Source organism: Typopeltis vanoorti, chromosome 13 (assembly GCF_054136105.1).
Source record: "Typopeltis vanoorti isolate ZY-2024b chromosome 13, IOZ_Tvanoo_1.0, whole genome shotgun sequence".
Lineage (NCBI taxonomy): Eukaryota > Metazoa > Arthropoda > Arachnida > Uropygi > Thelyphonidae > Typopeltis > Typopeltis vanoorti.
In genome coordinates, this window is record NC_143561.1 from 54,084,848 (window position 1) to 54,102,083 (window position 17,236).

The window sequence follows — 17,236 nt, forward strand, 5'->3', positions numbered from 1 at the left end:
CAGTCTCCCACCTGCTGTGTTTCCCAACGAATACAATTTAAAGTCATTCAAATCAAATGTAAACAAATTCCTCCTTTCCCAACCCACCACCCATACACAGTACTAATGTACTATAGGTTGACCAACCAACCTCCTGTGTATGGGCCCAACATTAAAAAAATAATAATAAATTTTTAAAAAAATCAACACCTGAAGAATATAAAAAAAAATTTTGTTCGCTAAATTTCGATTCCAGTTGTTCCGCGACGATAAAAAGACCAGGGTAAGGCAACCGTTGCATGAATCAATGGACTCATCGTGCCAAGTGGCAGTATTGCAAGCTGGTGGTAGCCATATAGGAGATGTTTTCTTCGCCGCATCACGTCTTTCATACTAGGAGAGCGACAACTGAATGTCGCTCTACAAGCTAGCACAGCGATCTACGTGAAAATCATTATCAAGCAGGTATAGTCTTTTATGTAAATATTTTATCCATTCGGTAATGGATACTTTCAGCAGAATAATGCCGCATGGCAAAATGAAAATCGTTCTCAAATGTTTCAGATGGAAGCATAAAGATGACTTTACCGTAGGTAACTGACCTCCTTATTCACCAAATTTGAATCAAATTAAGTCATTCTATGGCGATGTAATTCACCTGCCACGTAAAGACGGTCACAAACATCTATGTTCGGGGGGCGGGGGGGGGGGGGGTTCGAACTCCCACTTATTGGTTGGGAACTAAACGAACAAAGAGGAATGAAGGTCATCGGGAAGAGCATCCTATTGCCTTCTGCTGAGAATATCATTATCCTTGGCGAACTCTAGTCAGGATGTCACACAAATTACATCTAATTTAATTACGGCAGTAAGTGTAGGGATTTTGTCGTGAACCAGGAAAACAGACTAAACATATGTGCGTTTCAAGGACCCTCCGTAACCGAACTATCTTGGACATCGATAATTATATTTTTGAGAAAGGGGATAAGTTTAAAGATCTAGGAGTCAGCATTAACAGCCATAGTCATATGCATGAAGAGACAGATGATATAGGGGGAGAGTGCTAAATAGTGGCTGTGCAATCCAATTACTCCTAAAATCCAGAATATTATCTCGAAAAAATATGTTTATGTTTAAATTTAATTAAATTACGTTTTGAACTTCAATGCTACCAAAACACAGTGCAGTCCTATCTTATTTCTCGTAAGAAAAATCTCTCTTCACTTTCCCCTTGCCATTGATACTGCTCATATCCAGTCTTTCCTGTCCAAAATGTAATTCCTAAAGTCATAATGTCTTCACCTTCCAAAATATAACTGCTAACATATATCCCTAGCCTCGGACTATTTCTCACATATTTCAAGTGGCGCACCTAAAACTTCCTAAGAATGTATGATGCTATCCAGAAGAAGACAATCCGATTAAATGATGATCCCATTTACTCCAATCACTCTGTCATTTCTCTGCACTATGTCTCTTCTGTATTTCCACGAACTATATTCTGCTGAACTAGTCCTCCACTTTCTTTCAAAACAGCAAGAAGACAAGTATCCGCTGGTAAACGCTCATTTATTACCAACTTCAGACGTACTCAACCAACTTCTCTTCCCTCCCCCCCCTTTTTTTTTGTCTCTACAGACCATCTTACAATCAGTATACGGGACCGTATGAATGAAGACACAATGAGGGACGTTGAAACTTGTTTCAAAGACCCGACATTCTATAATTTATAAGTAAGAGAACTGAATAGTTTTTGCCATGTCTGGATCGTAGGTGAGCAATTGAATAAACAAGTGCTACGACTAGAACCGACAAGAAAAGGCCTCCGGGTAAACCTCCCGCAGCAAGATGGATAGGTGTGATAATGAAAGTTCTAGACAACCGGATGCTCACCTTTCTCTAAATGCAGCTTGATAAAGACAGATGGAGAAAGCTGGTGATGGTGGCAATATTAGACCTAAATGGTCTTTAAGCTGTCGAATAACCTGTGCTGGTAGAGAGTGGATGCGCTATCAATTCGGCCAACCACTCCAGAAAGTATAATGGATCTAATCAAATCTGCTTCCGCCAACATCCCTGTGGAATTCATATGGCACTTCGTAGATAGGAAGTGAGGATATTTTGAGAATAAGAGATACCATTCGCTGTTTAGATAGGTGTACTAATACAACGGCAGCTGAAAGAATTCCGTGTTAAAAATTTAAAATGTTACAACGTAAATGTCCTATGGGTATTATTATGAGTATTATTATAACGTAAAATATATAAATTTATTCAAGTAATTGCATTATGACTAGATAGCCAACAGTAATATATAATGAAAGTTACAAATTCTCCATTAATCATTGAAATGCGTGGTTACTAGTCAAGAAAGCAAATTTCTGGCGCAAAAGCTCATTCTTGTTGACAAAGAATGAATGGCAAAGCAAACAACGAAGGTAACATTCAGCAACCACACACACACACACACACACACACACACACACACACACACACACACACACACACACACACACACACACACACACACACACACACACACACACACACACACACACACACACACACACACACACACACACACACACACACACACACACACACACACACACACACACACACACACACACACACACACACACACACACACACACACACACACACACACACACACACAACGATTAAACAGGAGAGGGATAAACTTGATGAATGCGGGCAATGCTATTACTTTCTTTTGCTAGCAAAGAATAGGCAGATTCTCAAATATTTACTGAAGGAGGTAATAAATCTTAATTCCAATTATTCTAATACTGTACGATAACTTTATAGCAAAGCATATATAGTGCAACAAACACCTTATAAAAACATTGAAACCAATGATACAGTATCAGATTTTATTTCAATTAGAGTGAAAAGGATAAACAAAATTAATAATATAATTCGATTTCGCTAAGATGAATATTTTGTAACTTATCCTAATTTAATTAACTGAGATTTGCATAGGATTATTTAAATACATTGATTCTGAATCCCCGACAATAGAAAATTATAAGTGAAGAGTTTGAGGATTATCATATTATATTTGTGAACTTTTCAATGCACTTGTTCAAGTCCTTGTGAAATCAAATGATGTTAAATTTCCATAGAAAAGAAACTGCGTGAACATAAATTACATCGTTGTGCGCTTTCAAATGATCTTAATAAATCACAAACTTTTGCGACTGTAAAATAACAACGTCAGATAAGAAGAATTGGAGTGATGAAGAAAGAAACAGAAAGAAGCCGGCATGTGTGGGTTTATGAGACCACAATTAATGATAAATATCTAGCCTTTTCGTGCATTTAACTATGACAGAATGTGCGTAAATATGATACATTAAATTATTTATTAGAATGCCTCAAGAATTTCATTAAACACTGTCATTCCTCCCTACACTTCATGTTTCGCTCGTCTAATCCCTAAGTCCAGAGATTAGGAGGATGACAGCGAAGGAACGTCTTGTTTCATTCCAACGATAACGTAAATTATTTATTATGTATTCTTCGCTTAGATTACACTGGATTTTCATTCCTAAAAATAGTACTTGTTCGTATTGTTACTCTGGAGGTGAATGTTATAGAAGAAAGAAAGAAAATGGCGAGTCACTTTTCCAACTCCAGTTTGCTGAGAGTGGAAATCTTTCACGTGACTACAGGATTCGAAACGCTGGTGGTCTGGATGCTTGTAAAAACTTTTCACAATAAGCTGACAGAGTTGAAAATTCACCAGTGTTGGCCAAAATAAAGAGGATTATGAAAATGACTTTTATTACACAGCGTGACCAGCGTAAACCAGCATCTTAAAATCATTTAATAATCATAATAATAATAATATTTTCCCTCACTGTTTGCGAAGAAACCTTCATTCCCAAAACCTAGGCTCATCATCTTAGCGGTTAGGAATAACGATCCAAATCCAGAGTACGAAATGAATGAAAAAAAAAACACGTTTGTAATGACAGTATAATTAAACGACTTGTTTATCTCAAGTGTGTATCTTATCTATTATATCGAGATAAATATTATATATGCGAATCCCACCCACGAAAAGAATGTAAGCGTACATTGGTATTAGTACCGTGGGTGGCCAAATATATCTTGTGGGTGGGCAAACTAGATCTAGAGACAAGCAAAAAGCATAGGTTGTTATCAACTTTGTTTAGTATCTTTTTTTTCTATCAAACTGATAAGAATTGATTACCCGAAATTCTTACTGGTCATTTCGCAGGAAGTTCATTTGAGTTTCATTTGATTTCATAAACACATCAAAGTCTAATTGATGCAAAATGTCAGCAATGCTCGTAGACAAGAAAAAAAGGTTTGCGATGTCCTAAAACTTCAAAGCAGAGTTATAATGTTCCACCATGACTTCCAAATTTTCATGAAAAATTATAATCATAATTTTTCATGAAAGACAGAGAAACAAAGCTCAGTAGAACATAAAAATGATGAAATTATTTTTGTGGCGATTCAAAACAAGAAGCACACCTACAAAATCCTATTAGTAGCACAAAGCGGTTAAGATGAATGTCCAAACAAGGAAATTGCAAGAATGATTCCAAGAGGTGAAAGAAAACCAGACTGCCTAAGTTTAATCAGAGGCTCTAAAAGAGAACGGAATCCGTAGAAAAAACAATATATTTCTTAAATTATGGTGATTTAAATAGACTAGGAGAAGAATGGTTAGTAAACGTTGTCTGACGCCAGGTTGTCAGCAAAGAGATCTACAGGAAGAGCACGATCTACGAGATACACGCCTTAGAAGACCGAAATGTAATATTAGGCAATATTAGAGACTTGAGAAATAAATAATTTGAAAAGAAAATCGTTAACAGGAAGCTGGCAATAATGTAAATTTAATTATGTTGCATTATCATGGCATCCATTATATCCCATGAGGGATCATATCAGGAAATGTTAACGATGGTGATGACGTATTAATAAATAAAATATGTTAAAGCACACAACTAGTAAGTTTTATTTCCAAGACGTATGCGATTAAGATTAACTGAAATATACCAAATTAAAAACTGGAAGTTTTTTTGGGTTTTTTTTAGATTAGATTGGTACGCCCAAAACTAAGTTGACGATCTTATGGTGTTGGTATCCTGCAGGAAAACAAGCTCAAGATTTTCTGTAATTATCTCCCACTACAAACGATGCTCCCGAGAGTCGCTAGTAGCTCGCGCCACTGTAATCCGTACTCCTCTCGGTAGTCTTATTTGTTCACTGCGGCTTTAATGGCAGACTTTCTTAATTACAGAAGATTTTCACTACTTAAGCTAGACGTGAGCGTGGATGTAGCAACGTCTCGCTATAGTGCGCACGACATCGTTCAGACATGGTTACGGTCAGACACCGGTCAGATGTTAATGCAAGTATTTCAGAGTATTACGAGTACATATCCCACTTCCCCTCTCTTCCTGCATTCTCGATATACACATCATTAGCGGCATCGCTATCTTCAATTAACCTTGGACAACCTTATTCCTCCCCTCTCATCAGCTGGTGACGAACTCCAAATTGAAAAGAGTGCTGTACAGGAGAAAAGTTTCGACTTTTGTCTTTTGCTGCTGCCAAATTTAAAACTAGTCGGTAGACCATTTCACAAAATATACCATTTAATAAAACTGTAAAAAGTACAATCTGCGAAAAACTTTATAAATGAAATAGTATTTAAGACAGTTTCTTTCGCCACTTCAATGGACGAACCAGTAACGGAATTCTACTGTTTACTTGTCCTTCCGCGGCTGGAATGAAAGAGGACTTCAAGCACTAATAAAAACCATTAAAATGAGATATTTTAAGTGATAATGCAAATACAGTATTAGAATGATTCATAGGGAAAAATTACACTGAACACAGAAACAACAGGTGATGAAAGAGAATTAACCATTCTCAATATAAGTAAGGTTAAGGAAAGACAAGTCGCGTTGTCATAATAGGCATTTTCTTAATACATCATGGAATATGAAGAGGAGAAGAACAAAATTACTAATTGTACAACAGATGTTTAACAGATAAACTTGGTAAAAATCCAAAAGTAGAAGCAAAGCGATGAAAATAGTTACAATAAGTATTCATTTTAAATTCTACTGCAGCCTATCAAAATATTCAACTTTCACGTTTGGTCTTTGTTGTGTTTGATGAATATTCGGCTAGAGTGATTCTCTATTGTTTTGGCCAGGATTCCTTATTTAAGCAAGAAAAACAATTTCATCACATCAATTTAGACCGACTAACTGAAAATACTGGAATCCAACTGATCCGATACAAATTTTCGCATTTTAATGAAATTTTAACTCAATTAAAATAATAGTATCATTGAATTAATAAATTATGCTAATACACTGGTTTGAATTAGCCCTTTAAAAAAACGTTCCATTTAAAAAAAAAAAAAAACTTTAAGTCTCCAGAAAAACATTTCCCGATTAGAGAAGAAAAAGAGAAAAAGAAAAACTTCATAAGTTCCCAGAGCACATTTCAAAGTTTCAAAATGTTGCGGTTCCTTTTTTATCTTTGTTTTCGCAGTGAGATGCGACTTGCACATCTGGTCGATTCTCTAAGCAATGTTCGTTTGAACAAGATGTTGTGAAGTTGTTTTTTTCCACTGTTGCTTTAGGAACTATAATAAGAAAATTGTTAGTATTTTACGTTCTGAGATTATTTCTAACAGAAAAGGTCACTGCTAAGACAAACACGCAGTTCTAATCCAAATAAATCAATTTTAAAATTAAACCTTGATCAAATACAGCCTTGAATCAATTGACTTTTATTGGCCTTCCTTCCGGCGCAAAACTTCAACTCATTGATGAATAAAAAACGTTTAAAAAAGAAAGAAAAGAATTCTTTGACGTAGACAGTTCTCACTTTTATTTATAACAGGCATATCCACGTGTGGAGAACGTCTTCAAGAAGTCCGTTTATCCCAAGGGATCAACAGAACTTTGATCCCTTAACCCCCTGTAAATATGAGTTTAAAAATATTCTTGAATCTACATCTTCCTGTTTTCAGGTGTAACGTATTAATTCTTATTTCATTCATTTAAATTTTTCGAAAGTTGAACGTTTATTCTCGAACTGAAAGCTATTTGCAATCGTAAAATAATTTATTTTTAATTGTTATAAGGATTTTTCCACTGAAGGTGCGTTAGATGGTCTCATACAGAGCCAAAAGGTTTTCCCCCTTTGGATGTTTTCATATCCTCCCAAAACGTCAATCCGACCAGAAATCAGACCCTGAATCAATGATATACTGGCTGCATAATCTTAACTGCTTTGCTAATCAAACCAAACCAAACTTTAATTGTATAATAAATATATTCCGATTTCTAGTGGATACTAGTAGTGGACATCCAAAAGTATTGGATTACAAACGTGAAATGTCTGAAATATTTCAATTAGTACTCAGTAAAATCCAATACGTCACTCAGCACTAACATAATCAATAAACTTAATCAATGAATAAGAATGCAGAGATGAAATAGGAAAAAATTAAAAAGGTCTGTTCCTTTTTAAAGAGGTTAAGAACTTGCAAATTTTAAATATAATTTGCAATCGGATAGTAGCAGGAAAGAAAGAATAAATTATTTTTCTGTAACTCTCACCCGCGAAAGGTTATAAATCTATAATGCATTACTACAGTGGGTGGGATAATATTTTCTTTTTTTATTGATTTCATATATTTTTGTATTGTTATTACTTTTTACATAGTCTGCTCTAGAGATGAAACATAACACTCTTCAAAACCACATTAGGACTCCAATAAGTGGAGCGGTAGTCTTACACCGGGCGGTGAAATTCATCTTCCTCCTAAAGACAATCACAAACATCTATGTCTAAGGCGGAATTCGAATCTTTCCATTCCTGAGATTATGTTTCGTCAAATCGTGTGACGAAGGAAGGAAGGAACCAGATAGCAGCTGTATTATGCATGAACTACAAGCAGAAATTGAAGGAGTGGCATAAACAAAAATAGAGGGAACGAAGTGGGAGTAAGGGTATATGTTAAAAAATTAGGAAAGAAATGGCAGGATCATTGGTCAAATGGATTCACTTTCTTTCCCTTTATAGCATCATCAAGCCTAGGGGTAAATCATTTATTATTTGACACCTGCAGGGAGTCCAAGGACTCATCGAGGGAGGGCGCCTACTCCACAACTCCGTCTCCACCATTCTATCACCAACTGACCGCAACTACGCCAACGCCATCTACCGTCGACCACCACAAATTTCCACAGACAATCACAAACATCCATGCCCACTACGAGATTTGGACCCGCATCCTTTTGGCTGGAGAACGGATACGCTAACCACTCGGCCAACCAGGCCGGCTAATATATGAGCACTTCATTAAATTTATTATTATTATTATTACTTGACACCTCCAGGGAGGGCATCAACTCTACAACTCTTCGTCTCATTACTCCACCAACCTTCATCACCTAACACCAACGTCATCTACCGCCGACTACCACCACCACCACTAGCGCTTTCACAGACGATCACAAACATCCATGCCCACAGCGTGATTCGAATCCGCAGCGTTTTGGCTGGAGAGCGGATATGCCAACCAGGCCGTCAAAAGTAACAACAGCTCACGGTATTCCCAGGTGGACACCCTCCCAAGTACTAACCGATGCTTAACTCGGTGATCAGACGAGAACCGGCGTATTCAGCGCGAAATGAAACGCACCCTGCAACTTGGTAATGGGTTGGATAGACAGAAAGAAGAGAGAGAGAGATTTGAAAAATCTAGCTGTTTCTCTCTATATATATAATATATTTCAGAAATTTTAAAATATTTGGCCAATTGATATTTATCGATTTTAGTTCTTTCCTTATTACAAGGCATTCCATGATGTTTGGTGTGTGTGTGTGTGTGTGTGTGTGTGTGTGTGTGTGTGTGTGTGTGTGTGTGTGTGTGTGTGTGTGTGTGTGTGTGTGTGTGTGTGTGTGTGTGTGTGTGTGTGTGTGTGTGTGTGTGTGTGTGATGTCTATTACAAACAAGATAGTACTTTGGTGTACGGGACGGTGAAGAGTTACTTTCCGCAGCAGCGATAGTATGGGAGGCTTGCTTCACGGAGTGTGCTACCCATATTATCGCAAATGCAAACAAGCAAAAATTTCCACCGTAACCAAAGCGTCACCTACCTAGGTAATAGTTTTGCTCTTTTTTTTTTCTTTCATAATGATGCAATATTAGGCGAAATGTACTGGAAGGCGCAGAGACAGACACCTATAAACTGTTGACAATGTTCGATTAATGAGATTTTTATTATGGATCCATATAAAAACTATCAGTAAACGCATATACGTTTTAAAGGAATAAAACTTATATACAAATTTAAAAGAATTTATTTGAGTTCTACAATATTTAAAATATGCAGTAACAAAAAATCTCTCGCATATCGCAAGACAAATACAAACAGCAGGGTTTCGAATGTTCGAAGACTATATAAAAACTGAAATTTAAAAATGTATCGCTTCCGATGAAAATTAATATTTGCTTCTGCTATTCTCGTTTTTCTCCTAAAAGAGGAAAATTATTTTGGTTTCAAACACCTACTTGTATACTTCATTTTGTTCGTCTCAAATAAGTTCATGTTGGTTATCTCTCTCTCTCTCACCCCCCCCAAGTGTATTAATTATAGATAAGAAACTGTTTAGTGGTGAAAACTTCGTTCAAAGTAAATGCTCTCATTTCACTCTCTCTCTCTCTCTCTCTCGCACGAAACATCGTTATTCGTTGAACGAAAAACAATTGTTTTAGCTACTTGCTTAATTTCATAGATAATCTCGTGGCAGATTTAAAAGATAACTTTATTATCCCTGTTAGGCATTTCATAAATCCGATGTCTTAATGTTCTTATGTTAATTCTGCTTACGAAGAATTGTAAACGTATAAAAATTAGTATTATGCCTGAATTAAGGGTTTAGATACTCTGAAATCCCCCCCGTCTAGAAACCAAATATGAAACTAACGTTGTCGAGTGACTTCAGGTCTCCAAATAAGCAATGTGGTGATCTCACCAAGCAACGAAAATCTACCCACAACTGAAGCCTTTCACAAATATTGAACCACGAAAGAATCCGAATCCACAGCCTGTGGCCTGAAGGCAAAGCCACTTGGCCAATCTAGCTAACAATTACCTAATTGTCGGATATGAGATTTGTAAGCAGCCTTCAGAGACAAAATTCTATTCTGAAATATTAGCACTCCAGTTGATCATATTAACGATTAAGGAACTATGTGTCAATATGTTCATAGAAATAATAATAATAATAATAATAATAATAATAATAATAATAATAATAATAATAATAATTTGGGATACTTTCAAAGCAGAGACCAATTCTAAGTATACAAGTTTCCTTTTGGAAGTATTCTCGCGCAGGGCTGAAACGTTAAAATTCAAGATATTCAAGATTTTGGAACCGAAATATCCCTAATTAATCATATTCGTTATTTTCAGTTGGGATGCAAGTTTCTTATGTGCCGTATAAATGTATATAAGCGTAATTGATATACTAAATGCTGATATGCAACAGATGCGAGGAAGGATATTGATTTGGTAGGAAAACTACTTTATAAAAGTGCACCCCACAGTTTATTATGCATAATAACGTCCAAACCTATCCTCAGAAGAAGAAGAAAAAGAAATTTCAGCTCTGGAGGAAATACCTTTGGCCGCTAGACTTAAATCCACCGAACACATTTGAGACATCATGCAGTAGCTGTTCATGAGCCGAGTACCGGACACACACACACACAGTGATGATTTATTTATCAGCTTCAATGGATCTGATCATTTATTTGTCATGATCAACTGGATAGCATCATTGATGGCATACACATCTGTTGCATTCAGCCGTGAAGATAGCAGGGGGTAGTGATGCATAGTTTTTTTTTTATTATTTTACGATTTTTTTTAGAGTTTGATGTTCAGTAAATCCTTCATTCCTGTATGATTCAGTCTGTTACTAACAGTCGGGTGCATTTCGTATAGATCACTTTTTTTTTTTTTACTTTTTTGAACACTGCGATGTATCGTGATGTTTGAATCTTCAATCAGTATTATCTGCAAACTGTTAACGTAGCTTGCATATTTACTGGAAAAAGTAGCATGAATGTCGTGTTGAATGTAATCAGCATGTAACCGAAAAATAAAGAGAAATATATATCTCAGAAAAAAAACACAACTATTTAATTGATCGTTACAAAATATGTTAGAAAATGCTAAGTTTGACTTGTCTAATTTTCTAAAATCATCCATTTCAAAAACGTCCCCGATAATTAATTCTATTACACAAAATTGCTGTTCTTTCTTTTAAATAGTATATAGATAAAACTAAAACAATTACCTATTAACAATTACCTAAACATATATTCGAAATCATTCACTTACACATTTTCGGTAAGCGATATACTGTAAGTGATTCTAGAAACAATGAGCCTCTCTATAGCTCAGTTGGTATTGACGATGTTTTTTAGAAATATGTGGGTTTGAATTCCAGGTTTATGCAAATGCGATGAACCTTTATAAGGCTGTTCCTCCCAGCAAATCTAGTTTTTCATCGAACAAAACAGAGCTACAAATACACGTTTTGAGAGGGTACATTATTTAGGCGAGATTAACTGTCTTATTGTGAAATTAATTAGGTTTATATGAAATCAAGTTATTTGGCTGTAATGGGCCATTGAGATTAATACGTTAGACAGAAGATGCGATGAAATTTCAACAACCAAATAGCGCATACAGGAAATATAAAGTGATAGCACACTCTTAAAATTACAATGAAATCCAAAATGATTCCAGAACAGGAGAAATATTTTCATGTATAATAAAATCGAAGACAGCTGACTGTAAAGTTTACAGAAGTAGCGACATGACATTTTAGTTCAGTTTTTTTTTAAATTTTTTATGTTGCGCCTATCTACGAAAGGTTATTTGCAAACCTATAGCACATTGTGTACACTGGGTGGGATAACGATATTTTTTAGATTTTATCAATTTTATATATTTTTCTGTATTTTTAATTTATTTCTACAAAGTCCGGAAACCCTGTTCTAGAGACAAAATAGAATTTTTCAAGCCACTTCAGGCCTCCATAAGTGGAGAGTTGGTTTCATACCGGACGATTAAATTCATCCCCCACCTAAAGACAAGCATCCATGCCCGCAGTGGGATATGAACCCGTTGGAGAGCGGGTGCGTTAACCACTCTGCCAACCAGGTCGGTTTAGTCATTAGAAAGAATATGATATGCAACAATATCTTAATGGTTCTTGAAATTTATTTCATGAAAAACTTCTTTATATACAAAATCTCACTTATTTTGAAATAGCTTATGTAATAGGTACTTTTAAGAAGGTGATAAAATGTTTCTCTTAAATAAGTATAATTATTTATTGAAGAGAAGAGGATTACGAAATAACTTCTTAACTTCTAAAAGCTAGAGAATTACGACGCGATTTGCAGCAGAAAAACAAATTCTAATAAATTAGATCGCTTCAGAATTCTCTCTCTCTCTCTCATTCTTTTCATTGTTCGAGATTAATTAATGTTGTTCTCTAAGTAGGAAAAGTGGCTAATTATATTTTGACAAACAACAGCCTTCAAACTGTAAAGTCTGGGATTTAAACTGGACACCAATAAGGGAGAGGATAAAGAAGATTACGGATAATTAATCTATAAATAAAATTCTATATTTAGCAACATAATCTGAAAAAAGCGTTGCAATTTAAGCACCTCTTTGTTGCAAATTCCTTAGGAACGTTAGAATAGTCGCAATTAAAAAGCTAAAGATTACAGGAATAAATTAATTTTCAATAAAACAATACTAATAACAACGTAACTGAGAAATATAAGGTACAAAATAAGATTGAGTACATCTGAGTTGCGATGCTGAATCATCGAAGGTAATTCCACCGCAGTTAACAGCTTCGTATTGAATATTATTATGCCTACTGACTTCTGTAAAATGTAACGAATGAAGTGCAATACTCATTCAGCCATTTGCTAGCTATTGCATGGAGGTTGAAACTTTTTTTTTTACGAGGATGGTCTGAAACGTTCTCGGCCTAACTATGAAAAAACGAATTTATAATTTCAAAATTATTATTTTTATTTTTCGAAATCTCCCTTAAGGCTAATACATTTATTCCAGCAATGCTCCAGCGCCATTATCCCGTCCCTGTAGTGGTTCTCAGTAAGATCTGCAAAATACCCCTCTACTGCAACCACCTCTGGATACGAAGAAAAACGCTGACCAGCGAGGAAGAGTTTTAGTTTTGGGAAGAGATAGAAGTCAGAGGGAGCAAAATCTGGGGAACAGGGCGGATGTTCCAGCCATTCATAGTGCAGGTCCCTTAATTTTCCCATTGCCACCTGCCCACAAAGGTGTTTACCTTTGTGGGCAGGTGCATTGTCCTGATGAAATTTGATTTTTTTTTCTTCTACAAACCGAGTCTTTTCTCCCGAATTGTTTCGTCCAGTCTGGTTAAAAGATCGGAATAATATTCCCCCGTTATTGTTTTCCCTTTTCAAGATAATTAATAAACAAAATCCCAAAACACCGATGCCATGACCTTTCCTTTTGATGGAACCGACTTTGTCTTCTTTGGCGCTGAACAACAAGCTTCTGTCCACTGTTTTGACTGCTGTTTTGATTCTGGTGTGTAATGGTGAATCCAAGTGTCATCCATAATAATAAATCAATGCACAAAATCAGTTTTATTCTTGTTAAAATGCTCCAAGCACTGTTCAGAGATTTTCATGAGAGTTTCATGCGATCAGAGCTTTTCATCTGCTGTGAGCAAGCCGGCACCCATCTTGCGCAAGGCTTTTTCATTTGCAATTCTTCATGCAAATATATCATACACGTTCTTTTGAAATGCTTATATTCTCAGAAATTTCACGCACTTTGACTCGCCGGTCATCCAATACCATATCGTGCACTTGATCAATGATTTCTGGTGTTGTTACACTTTTTGGATGTTCTTCACGTGGATCATCTTCAAGACTAGTACGGTCACGTTTAAACTCGGCAGCCCATTTCTTAATTGCCGCAAACGAAGGAGAAAAGTGCCCATAAACCTTTACGAACTTCGAATGAATTTCTTCTGGCATTAAACCTTCTTTTACAAAGAATTTTATAATCGCACGATACTCAATTTTATCCATGTGAAATTGTAAGCTATTCTATGAAGTAGTTTGTTTTATACAGCTGTCTAAGCAAAAGTGTTTAGACAGCTGTATAAAACAAACTACTTCATAGAATAGCTTACAATTTCACATGGATGCTTATGATAGATGTACCAAATTAGAACCATCCTCGTAATTAGAAAGCTAAAATATTGCTCAAAAGATGACTTCTAGAACTTATTGCTCGACAAGGAGTCATTGACTCTTGTGGGCAATGGAAATTGTAAATGTGAAAGAATTGGACTTTTCTGTTATTGTTTTTTTTCTGGATATATAGAAGCAAACAAAAAAGTCACATTCCTTCACATTTACCAAACCCAGAAAAAAAATTAAAATTATGAGTAATGAGTATCGCGGGTTATCTAAGAATCAGATAATTGGGAAATCCTATTCTGGAGACAGACATGGAATTTCTCTTCAGTCCTAATAAAGAGAATGTTGATCTCACGCTGGATGATGTAATTCATTTACAACCGAAAAATATTCACAGATATCCATTCCTACCGAGGGATCCGAATCCAGGACCTCTTCGCTGGAGTATTTAAGTGCCAGTACGTATCAATGTTATGCAAATTCATGCACTCTAGAAGACAGTCTTTTTGTGTTTTCTACATCGTTACAATTCTTTCCAAGCATGCATCCTGCATTGCAAGTTGCTTTAGTAATTAAAGTTTGTTGTTGTTGTTGTTGTGGTGGTGGTAGTCTCCTCGTTTTGTTTTTAATTTCAACTACTTCAAGATTGCACATATCAATTATTCTCATTTTAACTTTTATATGATCTTTTTGAGTGCCATAATGCTTCTTTACGTAAGAGTTCCCTCTCTGTTTCAATAGCAGCATCACCAAGCAAACGCGACATTTATTTTTCTCATAAGTTCATACTTTTTTACATAAGTTCATTCTTAAATGTTAAATTGTATAATTTGTGAGTTTTACTAGCATGCTTATTGTATATAGGAGCACGGTGTTTTTTTTTTTTTCATGCGCTCCTATATATAACAAGCACGCTAATTAAAGCACGCTAATAATACAAACAGGAACTTATAAATTATAAATCATAATTACAATAATTCTATTTACATTTTACAATTATACAATTACAATATCATACCATACATTTATAAGTTCTATAGTATGATGTATTTTGCATAATTGATTATTATAATAATTGTATATTTCTTGTATTGTATAATTGCTGAAAGTTGGAAAGGTATCCACTTAAACTGTACAGTCACTCTCGTATTCTCACAGATCTATAACATTCCCTTGTAGGTAAAGATCGACAAGGTCGACTAGAACAACAGTTCATTTGTTAAAATAAAATAGCTGGAATTTTTTTTTTTTTTAGAAACCCGAGTTTTTGGTTGACACTTGTTTCTCACTCCAAGAATAACATTTACAATCAGTGCTGTAATTCTTCGTTGTTAAATGTTTCAACAATTATGTAATTAAGTGTCTATAATCATTGAGAAGTAGAAAAAAAACGTATTATATAGCTATGGACATTTGAACAATTCTATGTGTTTTTCTAGTAATATTCATGCAGTACAGATTTGGAATTCGATTACGTATAGGTTCTCTGGGATACATACACAATTTTACGGTCACGTAGATGTCTTTTATTCCCTTAATCTTTCTTACTCTTTCGACAAATATGATAAATATTCTACCGGAACAATAAACGGTCTTGAAGATAACATGAATAGGTCAATCACGCGATGTCTAGCAATTAGTCAACAAGCTTCACGCTTAAACCTTCTAAGGATTAATAAAGCGTGGAGTTCTCTTGCTAATTATGAATTGTTGACTACATTATGAGAGCCACGTTATGGAAATAACTTTCAGATTACTGACGTTGAAGCATCATGCTACCATTATCTTTACAGACATAATATAAACAGAACACGCGAGATGGTACAGCGCATGTCACAGGCCAACTTCTGTATTCATAGTCGAGGAGAAATCGCCGACGTACAGAGAATATATTATGATTAGCTCGTTAGTGTGAAACGCAATTCAAGGTTAAACAGTCAATTTTTTTATTTAATTAGAAAACCCCTTAGTAAAAAAAATTAAAATATAAGTTGTTTTTATATTATTGTGCTGATGTCTTGGTTTTTATCACCTAATACTTTTGGCAAAACAGTGAACTGTTCGTTTACTTTTTTAAAAAAAAATTGATAATCTTACAATTGTACTTTAAAATCATAATTTTCTTTTCATTATTACTATGAAGCTTTATAGTTTTTTATGAAATAACTATCCGCAACATCGGTGTTATAAATATATAATCGTTTCCAATGAATAATATTATCTCATTATGAAAACAACAAAAGTTCTTAATTTTCCCCATTAGTTCTTGAAAAATAGCACAAACATACAGAATGGAATTACTATTCCGTTTGCCATCAGAAATTTCGGAAATTTTAAAGGAAAAAAAAAACACAACAAACATCTTACCTGAGTCAAAGGACTAGAAGAAACACAGGCTAAAAAACATAACAAAATAGCTGCTTTAATTTTCATCTTGGTTTTACTGGTGAGAAACTTGATTCGCGCGCAAACTGTTATAACCAGTTAAAGATGATTTTTTCGCCTCGTTATGTGTGTATGTGTGTGCGTGTGTGTTATTGTTGTTGTGTGGACCTCCTTGGCACACGTCAGCTGTCAAACTCACTGCAGCTGCCTAGAATCTCTGCCGGGAGGACCACGTTGATCGCAAGCGTGCACAGTACGGAGAACTTCCCATCTAGTGACATCAAGAGAAAAGAGAGACTGTTCATTTATAGTAAAGCCGTAAGGGGGCGCTACACTAAATGACCACCCACACGAAGTTATGACGAAGGTGCGCACCTTATTTGGACGTCACAAGATCAGAAATAAAGTTACAATTTTAAGAAAACGTCTTCACTTTTTTTATGTGAATGTTGATTTTATTACATCATGAAACAGTGGTGTAATATTAAGAAAAAGAAACAAATTTTGTTGTTGTGTATGGCAGGTGATGTCCCC

General features: G+C 35.4%; 1 protein-coding gene across 1 annotated transcript in view; it reads right to left on the bottom strand.

The window, feature by feature from the left end:
- Positions 1-16,955, bottom strand: part of LOC150100161 (corticotropin-releasing hormone-binding protein-like) — a 67,455-nt gene extending 50,500 nt beyond the window's left edge. The window contains exon 1 of the mRNA XM_090402995.1: positions 16,685-16,955. Coding sequence (XP_090259121.1) covers positions 16,685-16,750 — 66 coding nt within the window. The 5' untranslated portion in view covers positions 16,751-16,955. The remainder of the gene's footprint in view (positions 1-16,684) is intronic.
- Positions 16,956-17,236: the final 281 nt, after the last annotated feature.